General features: G+C 32.3%; 1 protein-coding gene across 8 annotated transcripts in view; it reads right to left on the bottom strand.

Moving 5' to 3' along the window:
• TRIQK (triple QxxK/R motif containing) overlaps positions 1-13708 on the bottom strand; it is a 166045-nt gene that overhangs the window by 46731 nt on the left and 105606 nt on the right. For 7 of the 8 annotated variants that reach the window (NM_001435310.1, NM_001435311.1, XM_059874497.1 and 4 more), the window contains 2 exons: positions 11602-11687; positions 3231-6353 (listed from right to left, as the gene is read on the bottom strand). In NM_001435310.1, the coding sequence (NP_001422239.1) occupies positions 6240-6353; positions 11602-11687 (200 nt within the window). In that variant the 3' untranslated portion in view covers positions 3231-6239. Of the gene's footprint in view, positions 1-3230; positions 6354-11601; positions 11688-13708 lie in introns of those variants that run through there. The other variant, XM_059874499.1, reaches the window with a different exon arrangement.

The raw sequence follows: 13708 nt of genomic DNA, 5'->3' as shown, positions 1-13708 counted from the left end.
ATAATAAATAAACAACAGGGACAACAATGGTACCTCTTCATTGGCCATAGTTAAGAGTACTAAATCATTACTCTGAAATTTGGATTTCTTTAAGCTGTTTAAGCTAACCAAATAATTGGTAAAAATTGTTTTTAATAATTTCACTTAACATATGCTAAAGGAATGATGGAAAATCACCAGTTTGAAATGCCTAATGAGATTAATAACCTAGGAAACAATTACGAATGGATTAAAAAGCTTTAGGTAAAACTTTGATGTAAAACCTTATTTTGGAGGGAATCAGGTTACTAGCACATGAATCCGGTGACAAATTTTGGCATTGCTGTAAGTGAGACAAGCAGATATCATGTGTCTCATTAGGAATTATGAAATACCCTTGCTTTAAAAACAAATGACAACAACAAAATTGTCTGGATCTAACCTAACTTAGAACTTAACTTATATTTTACAGAAAATAGGAAAAATAGAAGGAAAAAATGAATAATAAAATGGAAAAGGCCAAATCTAGAAAGTTGAATGTTCAAAAGGACCAATAACTTGGTTTTTTCAACAATCAATGGCATGAAAGAAAGAGAGGTTTGTTGCTGAATACAGTTGACTCCTGAACAACGTGGGTTTGAACTGCAGGCGCCCACTTACATGCGGATATTTTTCAAAAGTAAATACTACTACACAATCTACGGTTGGCTGAATCTTCAGATGTGGAGGAACCAGGAATATGGAGGGCTGACTATAAGTTAGAGGCAATTAGTCCCCATATTGTTCAAGGGTCAGCTTTAAAAGAATTTAAGAGACATGCAAACAAAGGTAATACAGATCTTGATTCAAAACCTACCTTAAATAGCTATCTTAGAGACAATTAAGGACATTTGACTCTTGCCTTGGTATTAAGTGATATGAGGAACGAATTATTTAATTTGATTAGCTTCTTAGTAACTAAAGAAAAAAAAATACCTAACAGAAAACAAAAACAAAATACCAAAGTACTTTCAGGAATGCATACTTGCAGGTAAAAATGTCAGCATATTTGAAATTTGCTTTAAAATACCTCAGGTTACAGAAGGGAACGGGTGGAGTATATAAAAAGAGTGGCAAAACATTGGTAGTTGTTGAAACTAGGTGATGGGTAGATTGAGGTTCACTGTACTCTTCTCTCGAGCTTTGTGTAATAATTGTATTTAGTGACAGATAAAGAAAGCGACAGATAAAGAAAGCAGGTAAGAAGAAAGACAATTGAAAAAAAAAGTGAAGGATCAGTGATATTTCTAAGTAAAATGGTAGATATGTAGAGGCAGTTAATATAGTACGCACCAAGTATGACAAAGTACATGTGAGGTTCATACAAACAGAGAAGGAATGTTCAAGACTGCCAAGAATTTAGAACTGAGGCAGACAGGAGAGACGGTAAAGAGTAAGTGAACAAGAGAACTCAAATAAGATGCCGAGACGGGCACTATCTTGATCACAGATGTGGAGGAGCTAGTGCGATAAATAAGTTTTTAATGTCTGGGTCACTTCTCTTTGGTCCACCAGCTTCTCTCTCCTGTTGTTTTATGTACAGCATACTAATATGGGCTAAGACTATGACCTCCATCATTGCTCATTATACCAAGAGTTATATTTGGTCATGTTTTATTTATAAAACTTTCTTTTAAAAAACTGCTACAATTTGAGAGAGTTTTAAAGATGCCTTTACCTTCACTTTATAAATATGAGAATAGGAAAAAAAAAGAGGCCTCTGAATTTTGTGTTATCCTAGGATGTACAGAGAAGACAAGCCAATGAAGACCTGCCTTGTCACATTCAATAGAGCAACTGCAGAAGCAATTTGTTACCAGCAGATGGATAGTTGAACACTGAAAAGGATGATAAACTGGAACAAAATTAGATATTGAAATCAATTTCTTTTAGGCTTACCATGAAACTTCACATTTACACAAACAATTGTATTTGAAGAAGTCAGAAAAAAAAATGCCATACTAAGACGGGTGCCCATGAAAACAGAACTTTACACATGCTATAGCCTTTATAGCCACCATTTACTTGGTAGGTCCAAATATTTATAGTTCATTGTTATGACTGCCAAAACTGGCAACCACAAGGATTGTTGTCTCAATTAGGACAGTAAACAGATTGTCTCTTTTTTTAATGAAAAAATCTAAAATGTAATACTTCACAGTTTAACATGTTTATTCATCTAAACGAGCTAAAAAATAATGGTGCGACATCTGTTCGAGAGGCATTGGTACCTCAAATTTTGGCTGCCTCCCCACCAATTTGGTTGTTGTTTTAAAAAATGAAGAATAGGAGGGGGTACTGTCATCAAAAAATCTTCTGGCAAGTGAAGTATCTTATTTTTCTTGAAATACGATCTCATGTCTGTTGCTAGGGATAAAAAAAAATTTGTTTAACAAGGAGGCACAGTGCTGAATATGACAGCAGTTCAATTGTTTTAAATACATTTACTGACCCACTATAGATATTTCCACACTGGTATAGTTCTTTAAGCAACTCTCCCAGTTCCCTCTATATTTACCTATATAGCTAAAACCTATACAAAATAGCAAAGTGTTTCTGTATCCACTGGATTCATCTGCTACGATATTTTCTGTAGGTTATACTGATTTTAGATATGGTGTCAGTGGAACAAAATCTAGCAAACATCCTAACCAGACTGCACTGGAGCAATTCTAATAAAAGAAGGCAGTGCTGCTAAGGGAGAAGCGGTGTGAATCTCCCCAGAGAAGCCTCAGGTAAGTGTAAAGAAGCCTAATTGCTGGTAACAAGAAAATAAAAGCTTATCTTAGATAGCCTCTGGCTCAACAACCTTATTTATAGATGAAATACATTAACATTTAAAATCTGTTTACTTTCTAGAAGTTTATTTCTGAAGCTTATCTAAAGTATAACTTGTTCTACTGAATTATCATGACTATATAATTTCAGAATCTGGAAAAATAAAGCATCTTCATTTTCACATAAATATAAACATTATAATGAAAATTTAGTTTTACTTTCAGTAAGAGTGAAGATTTAGACTAAGTTAAATTTCAAACAATGAGTATGATTTTGAATGATAATTAAGATCAGAATAACGTATTTGACTTCCTGGAAAAGAGCAATATTTCTGTTTTACAATAGATCTAATGCTAGTTGTCTTGATCTTCAAGAAAACTAGGGTTAAATGTATATGTGCCCCAATACAAGCAAAGACCATAAATGCTAAGTGCTGAGTTGAAAAATATTGTAATTTTAAGTTTTATTTATTAAATACAAATAATTTTTGACCATATATCACATGCAAAAACTGTGCCAGGCTCTGAGAAGACTAAAAGAGATTAATTTTAACATGCATTTATTAAATATATGCAGATCACCACACTACTGAAATTACAGAAAAATAAGAATATATTCTCAGGACTTTGTAATCATCAGTTGAAATGGAAATATTTCTATTTTATGAAAAATTGAAAAAGGTTAGAAAATCTTCAAGTATTTTGTCACCTTAAAACAACAAACCTCATACTAGTACTAAAATAGGCTTTTAGTACATTTGTTTCAAAAGAAATTCTAGATGAGGTAATATTTTTACATCTCCTCTCAGATGAATTTACATTTTCTTTATTTTGCATGCAAGATAAGATGCAGTAACCATTTTCACTTCATTCACAACATTTCCTAGGTTGTACATTAAGTCCAGCTGCATTAGTTGAAATTATTTTTTCCTGCAGAAACAGCATGTTAACAGATTCTAATATTCTGAAAAGTAGTTAAATTTTTCTGTTTTTGTCTTCTGAATTACTCTGAGCGATGAATTATTGCAGGGGAAAAACCCACTCCTAAAATCTGTCTGGTGCCAGTCTCAGACTTACACCAAATACCCCTCACTATTCAAAAGTGTAGTGCCCTGAAAACCGTAGGCAGGATAACACCTCTCTGACCTCAAAGATTCAAACTAGGCTTCAACCCGGGATTTCTCTATAAAAAACTGCTGCTTTCTAACTAAGGTGAGTTTGAAAAATGTGGACTTCACGAAAATAGTGTATTGTAAACATACACTGTCTCACTTTACCTGCTATTTATTAAAATCAGAATTTAGCTCTTAGAACTTACCATAAGTCAGTCAGTCATACAAACAGACCAGCCATAGACTCAGAGTATTGGTAAAACTATGTAATGAAACTTGCCTATAATCATACTATGTTTAGCCTAATATTCATTATTATCAAAAACAACATTTTCTCCCAAAGAATACCTCAATGGTAGAACAGGATAATAAATTATTTTTTCAGGGTAATGAATTTTCAAACATTTCTAAGAGTATAATCATGTATTTTAAATACTATAAATTCTGTTATATCTCACTTGGATAGGTATCTAATAAACAAGTATTACATATCCTTGCATTTAAATTACCACTGAAATTAGAAATAATCTTTATTTAATACGACTGCATTTAGCACCAGATGGGAGGGAAAATAACTAAATGAAAATTGTTCACGTAAATGTGATAGGAGTAAGGGAAAACAGTATTTCTTGACATGTGGCATGTCACTCAGGAAAGTAAAAGACCCATCATATCCAAAATGCCAGCTTGGATATTCCCTTGCCACCCACTTCACAAACAGACATACCACATGGCATTAAATGCTGCAACCTTTCCTAAAAATGCCACTTGGATTGGTCCACTGTGGTGAGTATATAGGAATTCTTGGTCTGTCTCTTAAGTTTGTGATTTCAAGGGGAAGAATCCAGTAAATAGTATTGGCTAAATTCTGCCCTCAGCTGTTTGACAAAAAGGATCTATGAGGATACTGGATCTTTTGGCTGTTTGCATCTAATGAAATAAATTAAACTACTTGAAAAAATTCTATAGAACAAAATGCTATATAGCCACCTTCAAATCTGCAAAAGTCTCAGAGATATTTATCAAAACTTTGTTCTCTTGGTGAGTATGGAAACAATCTTTAACATTTTATTTACTCTTTATAAATACACTATAAAACACCTTAAGAACATGTTGCAAACTATTCATTTTCTATACATATTTATATAAGGTAGTAACTAACGACTCTGCTGTGGACACGTATTTTTCCATTTCTAAGCTTAATGTATTTGTGTGCTGTAAAAATATTTTAAAAATCCACTACCAGTAAAAAATATTGAATACATTAGTCATTATAACCCAACCAATGTAAAATACCTTGAAAAATCATATAAACAAAAAACTCCATATGCAGGTAATATAAGACACATATTTTCTTCTGTTACTTGCTTTTCACAAGAGTCTTAATTGATTTAATTCCCAAGAGGCAAAGTACAATTTTGTAAAACAAGTCTGCATTGTTCAGATATGAGACAACCCAAGAAAGTGCCTCTGAGTAGGTAGGACTTCTGCTATGACTGTTGTATGAAAAAGACTGCACAGTTAGATGACAGATTGTTACTCACTAACGAGAGGGGCAAACTGATACAGCAAGCAGCCAGAACAACATAATTAAAAAAGGATTCCAAGTTTATATTAGTAGAGTAATAAGTTAATTAAAATCAAGATCAACTGAACTTTCTATGTACACCAGTTCAGACAGCCCAAGAGGAAAGGAACTCTATTTTCGAGACATATGTGACTCTTTGAGCTTCTGTCATCCAGGTGCCATTTCTGATGGAGCACATGTGCACTGAACAGTTGGCAAGGAAGGAAAAAGATTACGGGAGATGTATGTGCAGATAGTCTCTCTAATGATATAAAATACGTCTGGAAAGAAAGCAGGGCTTCTCTGTAAAATGAAAAATTTCCCATGACTTTTCATCCCTTCTTAGGCGCTCAGTGTGACTAGAGAATGCTTCTGGAAATGAGGATATATACTCCCACTCATGATGTATATGGAACGAAACAGATTTGGTGATCTGCATGTGATGGAGTTATACACATAAATTGCCTAAGACATCCGAAGAGTTTAGGATCTGTTTCCCATTTTATCAAAATGCACCATGAATAGGTTGCCTGTCAAAGTAGAAAGATTTATAGGAGTATCTGGTAGCACACATATTATACTACATTGCTAGGTAAGGTTCTTTTCTTGATATCCTATGCAACTACTTAAAAAGATATTTCTGCAAACTGAAAATACCAGCAGAAAAAAATTCAAGATCTTGCTGTCTCAGTACTTCAGAAAGTATTGGTCCCTAGAGGTGCTTTTATAAAATTATTTCCTTTTCATGCATTGATTGCTGCTCAACTATTCTTCATCTGGTTCCAGATCAGGGTCAACATCTGTGGACAGTCTGAGATAAAAGAAAGCATAGAAAGCCAGCAGGAGGGCCAGTATAGCTGCAAGCACAAGGCCAACTTCCTGAGGAAGGAAAAAAAAAAGTAGATTTGAAATTCATGAAATGCGATTGGTTAATGTTATCAGTTTCATGACATAAAAAAAAAAAGTCTAGAATGATCACATTCTTTTTGTTTAACACTTTCTGTCATTAAGCAAAGAAACTTATTTTGTGGTTGAGGACACCTATTGTAATGGCAAGTACATCAGTGGGTGGGCTTCCCTGGTGGCCTGGAAAATCCCAGGGACAGAGGAGCCTGGTGGGCTACAATCCATGGGGTCGCAGAAGAGTCAGATACGACTTAGTGACTAAACAACAACATCAGTGGGTATAATAACAGAAGTATATTCATACTTGTTATTACTTTTATTTAGCTTGTGTCTTTCTAATAATAACATTAACATTTACAATTTTAATATATTTTCATAGTTTAGATATCAAACTGTTGGATGCAAGCAGTGTAGTTTGTACCTACACAGTTTATCTTTCTCTGTATTTCTTGCTTCAACACATTTATATTTGTTATAGCAATTGGACACAGATTCTAAAATGATCACTCCTTTTCTAATGGAAAGAAACAACTATAACAAGTTTCTAGATTATGTCTCTGCACTTGTGCCACCCGGGAAGCCCATAAACATCCTTATTAAATATTATTTTGTTAAAACTCTTATTTTTAACTTCTATAGTTTACAATGTGGCAGAACAAAACTGAATACTCTTGGGTCATGAAGCATGATATGATATGACAGAATTATCACAACTATGAAGGATGGTCCTGGGTACTTCACTTAGTGATCTGATGCAGATTATATTGATTATGTTGAAATAATAGCCAGGAAGTTTACCACATACACAAGAGCAAAATCATATTATTTTTTAGAAAATCTATAAACTTTTTGTATTGATATAGAGACATATCATGAAGGAATTTTCTCAATATTAGCATATCACTTGGCTAAACAGAAAAAAGAACAAATAATGCCAGTACAGTATCCTAAAGGGCTTAAATATTCCCTTCTAATTTTCACTTTCATATCACACCCCTTCCTGATACTATTTTATGGAGAAACCATTTATTTGCACTTAATACAAATGTAGCTTTCATAAGCCACTTAATAAACTTTAAAGACAATAAAATCAATTTGGTTTATAATAAACATTTCATTTTTACCTGAATTTTGAAATTACAACTGGATATTTTATATAAATTTTTAGCTTTATAATTACATTTTTTTGGATCTGAAAACTATAAAAATAAATATTAATGAAAATCATGGGGTTGAAAGATTTAGTGTCAACTATTTTTGTTAAGATTTGATTTTTAAATCTACTTTAATGAAATCAAAACAAAACAAAAATTACTCTATCAATATAATGTCAAATTAAAGTGAATTTTTCTCTGTTGCAGTTGGAATACTTTGGCATCTCAAAAGGGCATGGCAGCATCAGACAGGTTTCATTTATTTTCTCGTATCCACAGCTGTGCTCCCAGACCCATCTGGTTACACAGCTACTAATTTTAAGAGGCTGTAATAAACAAGTGACACACAACTGCAAACTCCATCTGTTCTGTATAGTGGACAACAGAACTGTTCAACAGCAGTCACCATTCACATTCGCTTAACACAAGCATAAAGTTTTTACTCTTGATTGGAGGCCATGATTCTCATTCTCACTAATAATCACCTCTAATTGCTGCTTTTCAACTCCTCCTTATCCTTTCAAGCAACACTGTTTCACCTTCATTGTACATTTTTAGAATATCCAGAGGCATAAAAAAGAGGTTTAAGGGTAGAAAGTGGAGAACATTCATAGAATACAACTTCAAAGGACCTATTAATTCAATTAAGTCTATTCACTATACTATGTTATGCAGGTGAGGCTCAAGAAGTACTGGATGAGGAGGTACAGCAAGTCATTTTTGTCAAAATGTCCCTTTTCTGTTAAAGAGGTTATTACTGTGGGGACTGCATGTTTGGAAGGTTAAAACTGTGGTAAAATTGGAAAACACTGCCTTCAGAATGCTGGTTATGCTAATCATAACCTGTACCCCTAAGACATTTATGACTCTCCTTGCCCTTGGCCATTTTTGGCTTTAGATCAGAAATAACAAAAAAGAATAAAAATAATAATTCCAGGTGGCTCATGTTAGCAAGATCTGGTTGACATTTGAATATGTCATTTATATAACAGAGAAATCAAATTTTGATCCTTATTATTTTAATTATTTTTCAAATAAACTTAATAAACCACTTAATAAATATAGATTTTTTCCTTGTAAATACTAGGAAACAGGTATTTGCATTCTAAAATTTTTTTTTACTAATTTGCAATTCTTGAAAAAAGTTTTCAAGTTGAACAGCAACCAAAGAGCAAATATTAGTCATGCAAATATTTTGTAGGTGGTACACTTTACTGGGTCATAAATTATTTTGTTTACATTGGTAAGAGACAGGAACCAAAAATAGCTTCACAATAGAAATTAGTTCACATTTTGAAGTAGCCATATTCATGTCTTATTCTAAATCATTACTGTTTCTTGAATTTTTCTGTTGCTAAACATTCATTTATTAAAACACACTGGAAGCCCCTGAGGGTAAGGTACCCTACTGTGTAATTTTTATATCTCATATCCATGATTCCTCAATCAATTGATTTTAGATACTGAAATCTGGAAGTGGTTTCTTGTAAAAATTTCTCCAAAACAATGATGTCTTTTCTTTCCTTTCACAGGTTCTACAATGTGGTAATACAATTTCTAAATAAATAATGAAGGATTGAGTCAGATTTATATAATTCATATGTAAGGTATATATTAAAATTATAGACTGCTTTGAAAACTTTACCACAATAACATCCACAATACTATCTTCACAACAAAACTAAGAACGTTTTGTAATATGTAGTACAGTCACACAAGGCAGACTTAGTTGAAGTAGGGGATCTTTAGGCCAATGAAAAGCATCCAAGGAAAGTCTTATTTATGCAAACCAGTAATAGCTACTTCAAACACATATTTATGTTAAGTGTTTTCATTGTATCATTGTATTATTTAACTCTCCCAACTATTCTGTGAGGTAAATGGCATAAAATCCATTTTACAAATGTGCTATCTTAGAGTCTGCATCACTATAACAGTAGAAGAAAGAAGCAAGTGATTCTAGGCCTCTTTATTCTGTGTTCAATTTTATCATTGCTGTTATTTTTCTATTCCATGCAGTTGTTCATATGTTCTATAGATTTACATTATTTGAAGAACGTAACTATGATTCCCTCTAAAAACTAAGTAGTCAAGTGATAAAAGATACCATTACAGTCATCCTGTATTAACCAGCTAAGAGTCAAACATGTCTGATGTTCGTTAGTCCTTAGTTGCTTCTCTGACATTATCGCTATGGATAAAATCACTCACCAGGGAAATTAAATAGCATTAAATGGCAATCCTGAAAGAAACTTCGTTATTTAAAATACTATACTAAAATGACAAGGCAATCAAAGTTTGACAGGGCAAGCTAATTAGGATGCTAGATTTGAAATGTAAAACACCTCCATGGTTCTGATTCTAAAAAGTTTCCTATCATTTTAATGGGGATTTCACATAAATTTTCAAGCAAAGTAAATGATGTTTAAGGCTAAGGTTTTTGTTCTTCACAGGTTTACAAATCAAAATGCTTTGCTAGTTTATTAAAAAGGAGCTACATTTTTGAGGTCAAAAACTTTTCTGTACGTGCTTTAAATCATAAATGAAATCTAAGAACAATTTTTTTCTCATAAGAGATAAATTCTACATTGTTTTGAAAAAATACTTTAAATGACTGTACTGTAAAGTAGACTTATACTAGAAATATGGTTATTTCCTCCGGGTAAAACCATAGCAAAAATTATAAGAGCCAATGAAAAAGGAAGTGTATGGGAAAGTGGTATACATCAATAAATGCAGGGCTGCACTGTTTTTCAAATTCTAATTTATAGTTTCTCATTATATTGTGCCGCAAGTAGAGTGTGCTATCCCGATATTTTTCTGACAAAACAAAAGCAAAGTACTGTATTATGAAAGATAAAAGTAAATGACACATTCCTTTCCTGGAAAATGACAAGACCATGCTCTCACTACAAAAGACAATCATCAGGTAACTAACTGCAAAATAAGGAAATAAGCACTGGTTTTAGAAAGTTCATGTCATAGAAATAATTTTAAAGATGAATGAAATTTCATGTGAAATTAGAAGAAAATGTCAAAAGATTAATCTCTCTCTTTTAAATAAAAAGGTAATTCACTTTTTTTTTTTTTTCATTAAAAACCGACACACAGAACTAACTGAGGAGACTATTGTGAAAACACACCACAGCACACAGCAATGCTTGATCTAAATCAGCAACCAGGAGTAAAAAGAAGGCCGTGTTTTGTGATTATAATAGCAAATTCTGGAAGACAACCAAATATATCATCTGGCAGTTCAACAGCTGTTACAGCTTGGTAGTAATACCTTGGCATTTGCTATAAGCTATAACTTAGAAAAATTGATTTTTCATCTGCCAGATAAAAACCAAAATCTCCTTTTAACATTTTAATATTTAAATAAAATATATGTACTAGCCACTTTTACACATTTGACAGTGGAGCCACCAAAATAATTTTTCTATTTATAGTTTAATTTTACTCTAAATACTTGGCAGAGTTGACATGAGTAATAATGTAAATGTAATTTTGTTGAACTTCATTGTGATAGCACATTGGATTATCTGTTAACATCATTCTCAATAGCTTTTATCCTTCTTAAGCAGTAAAAACACTGGTTTTTTAAAAGAACATCATCTGGGAACATCATTAGAATTTCATCATCGAGAGTACTGACAACTAAACCAATACATGAGCAAAATTACGTATATTAGTGACCTAAGTGTATACAATTATAATTAAAATATAAACAACCATAAAGTGCAATTTTTTGCAAATGAGAAAAGTTTTTGATCCAGACCACATATATCACTGAAGTGAAACAGAAGCTACAGAAAAAGTAAGTTGCAACTTTAAGTGTAACTGGTTCTCTTAAGTGATATTGGGTCTTAATCTAAGACCTGATAAAATCTTAGAATGGGAAGGATGTTTCTCATTAAGTAAATTCTTTTCAAAAGCCTTTAATTCCGGCATTTGACTTAGATTTTGAAATGTCATAAAACATTTAGAACTCAATATTTATGCAATCCATTTTAGAAAATGAAGTGGCAGGCAATATATCAAATTTTAAAGTTATCAAATATAGGTACCTTTATGCCAATTGCTGTTTTCTTTGCTTCTGCTTTTAATTTAGTTGCTCGTAAAATAGGTTTGGTTTTTTTATAATCCTGTTTACCTAAAAAGAAATAATTTCAGACAATGAGCTATAATTCAAGTTTAATAGCATCTGAAATGTCAAAGAACTTGTAGAGTAAACCTGGAACACAAAGTTGCAAAGTAATTCCCAGTTACAGAAACCATAAACTGGTCACCCTAAAAGGTCAACTTTTCTTTCTCCTACTTTTTCAGGAAGACGACTTGACAGACATATTCAGTTTCCTGTGAAGTGAATATCAACAAAGATTAAAAAAAAAATCCCTTTAGAGAATAAGATGTTTAAAGCAAAGGCCATCTGGAGCATTTGGAGACAAATATGGACATAAATGAATATACGTAAGATCCCATCAAATAGGTAAGGTTAAACATCTTCATCCTGGAGAAGGGCATGGCAACCCACTCCAGAATTCTTGCCTGGAGAATGCCCATGGACAGAAGAGCCTGGCGGCTACAGTCCATGGAGTCACAAGAGTTGGAGACAACTGAAGTGACTTAGCATGCAGGGAAACAATTTTGTCTTGGTAACTGAAGAGTAACAGTTTATTAGAAATTTTATTATGGATATATCAAATATTCAATAATCAATTTGAGAAATATTCTCAAGCTTTCTCTAGGTAAGATATTGAAGACTGATCTGTAAATAATTAACTTTCAATTCATTAGAAAAAAATATTTAACTTCTGTTTGTTATCAATGGAGGACAGAATAAATATGGCTTGATAAATGATCCAGGGTAGCTATATTGAAATATTAGTTTCAATCTTCTTTTCCAAATTTAACAACCAGAAATGAACAAAATTGAGTTAGAGTCACAAAATTTGCTTTTTGCTGTGTACCATCTGGTGACCCCACTAATGAGTAACAAAAGAGCTATTACACAGCCTGTGAGGAAAATAGATTTAACAACAATAACAACAACAAAAACACTGACTAGAATAATATACATATTTTTGTTAACCAAACTCTTAGCTAAGAATTGAGTCAAATGAGGGTCAAATATAAGCATATGTCATTCTGAGTGGGAATTAACATTTGACCAAATAATCTCTTTGAGTATTTTATATTCTCTTATTTGGCCACACTGAAGTAAGCCTGAAAGCAGTTTATCTAAAGTATATCATCAAAGTGTAATGTGCAATATATTTCTTAATGTGTTTGCTAATGGTTCAAAAATATCTTTAAAATTCTATTAGATTTTTAGAATTAGAAATGGCAGGGAGAAGTGAGACAAATAGACTGGAATAATGAAGAAATGCCATATTTGTGTTTGTTAGACACAGAAAAGTATTTGTTTGGCTGAAGAATTATGTTTTTATTAAAGAAGAGTGTATGCTATTTTCTTAACTGTATGGTATAGCAGTCATTCTGGATCTATGAGCATGCAGAAGTCTAATAAATATTATTTGATGATAGAGCTTAATGATCCAGAAATGAGCCAATTGTAAGAATGTATATCAAATGATCTAAATTTAAACTATACAATGAACAAAATACAGAAAAATATTACTCTGACCCATTTTAAATTAGCAACATTTAATTTTGCTGAAAAAAAACCTTGACAAGTGTTCACTCGGATTTCACATTCTCAATAGTCAAACTATTCATGTCATTATTCCTGCTGAGATATAAACAGTTCAGAACAATGAAACTGGTGACACATCAAATGTCTCCACACAACCAAATGTCATGGTTACAAAACAAATTTTTAATGAGAATCTAAAAAGAAATTTCATTATTATGTATATGAAGCCAAGCAGTCATTTCTTATATTATCTTATATATGCCTTATAATAAACTCTGGGTGCAAGAGGGACAAAATAAATAAAGAAAAAAGAATTATCTTAACCCATTTGCTTTTCATAGACATACAGTATTTTGGATGATGTGTCTGTCATAAAATAGATAAAAAAATGCCTAAAAGAGTTAATGTTAAAGTGGGATTTTATCATTCTACTTCACTTGCCGTTGGCTAAATAATGCATTCTATTTCAATTCAACTATAATTTCTTAAAGAATAATATTTATAGATTTATATTAAAG

The sequence above is a fragment of the Bos taurus genome, chromosome 14, assembly GCF_002263795.3.
Source record: "Bos taurus isolate L1 Dominette 01449 registration number 42190680 breed Hereford chromosome 14, ARS-UCD2.0, whole genome shotgun sequence".
Taxonomy (NCBI): domain Eukaryota; kingdom Metazoa; phylum Chordata; class Mammalia; order Artiodactyla; family Bovidae; genus Bos; species Bos taurus.
Note: the sequence above shows the minus strand (reverse complement) of the source record. Positions and strands in the feature narration are given on the sequence as shown.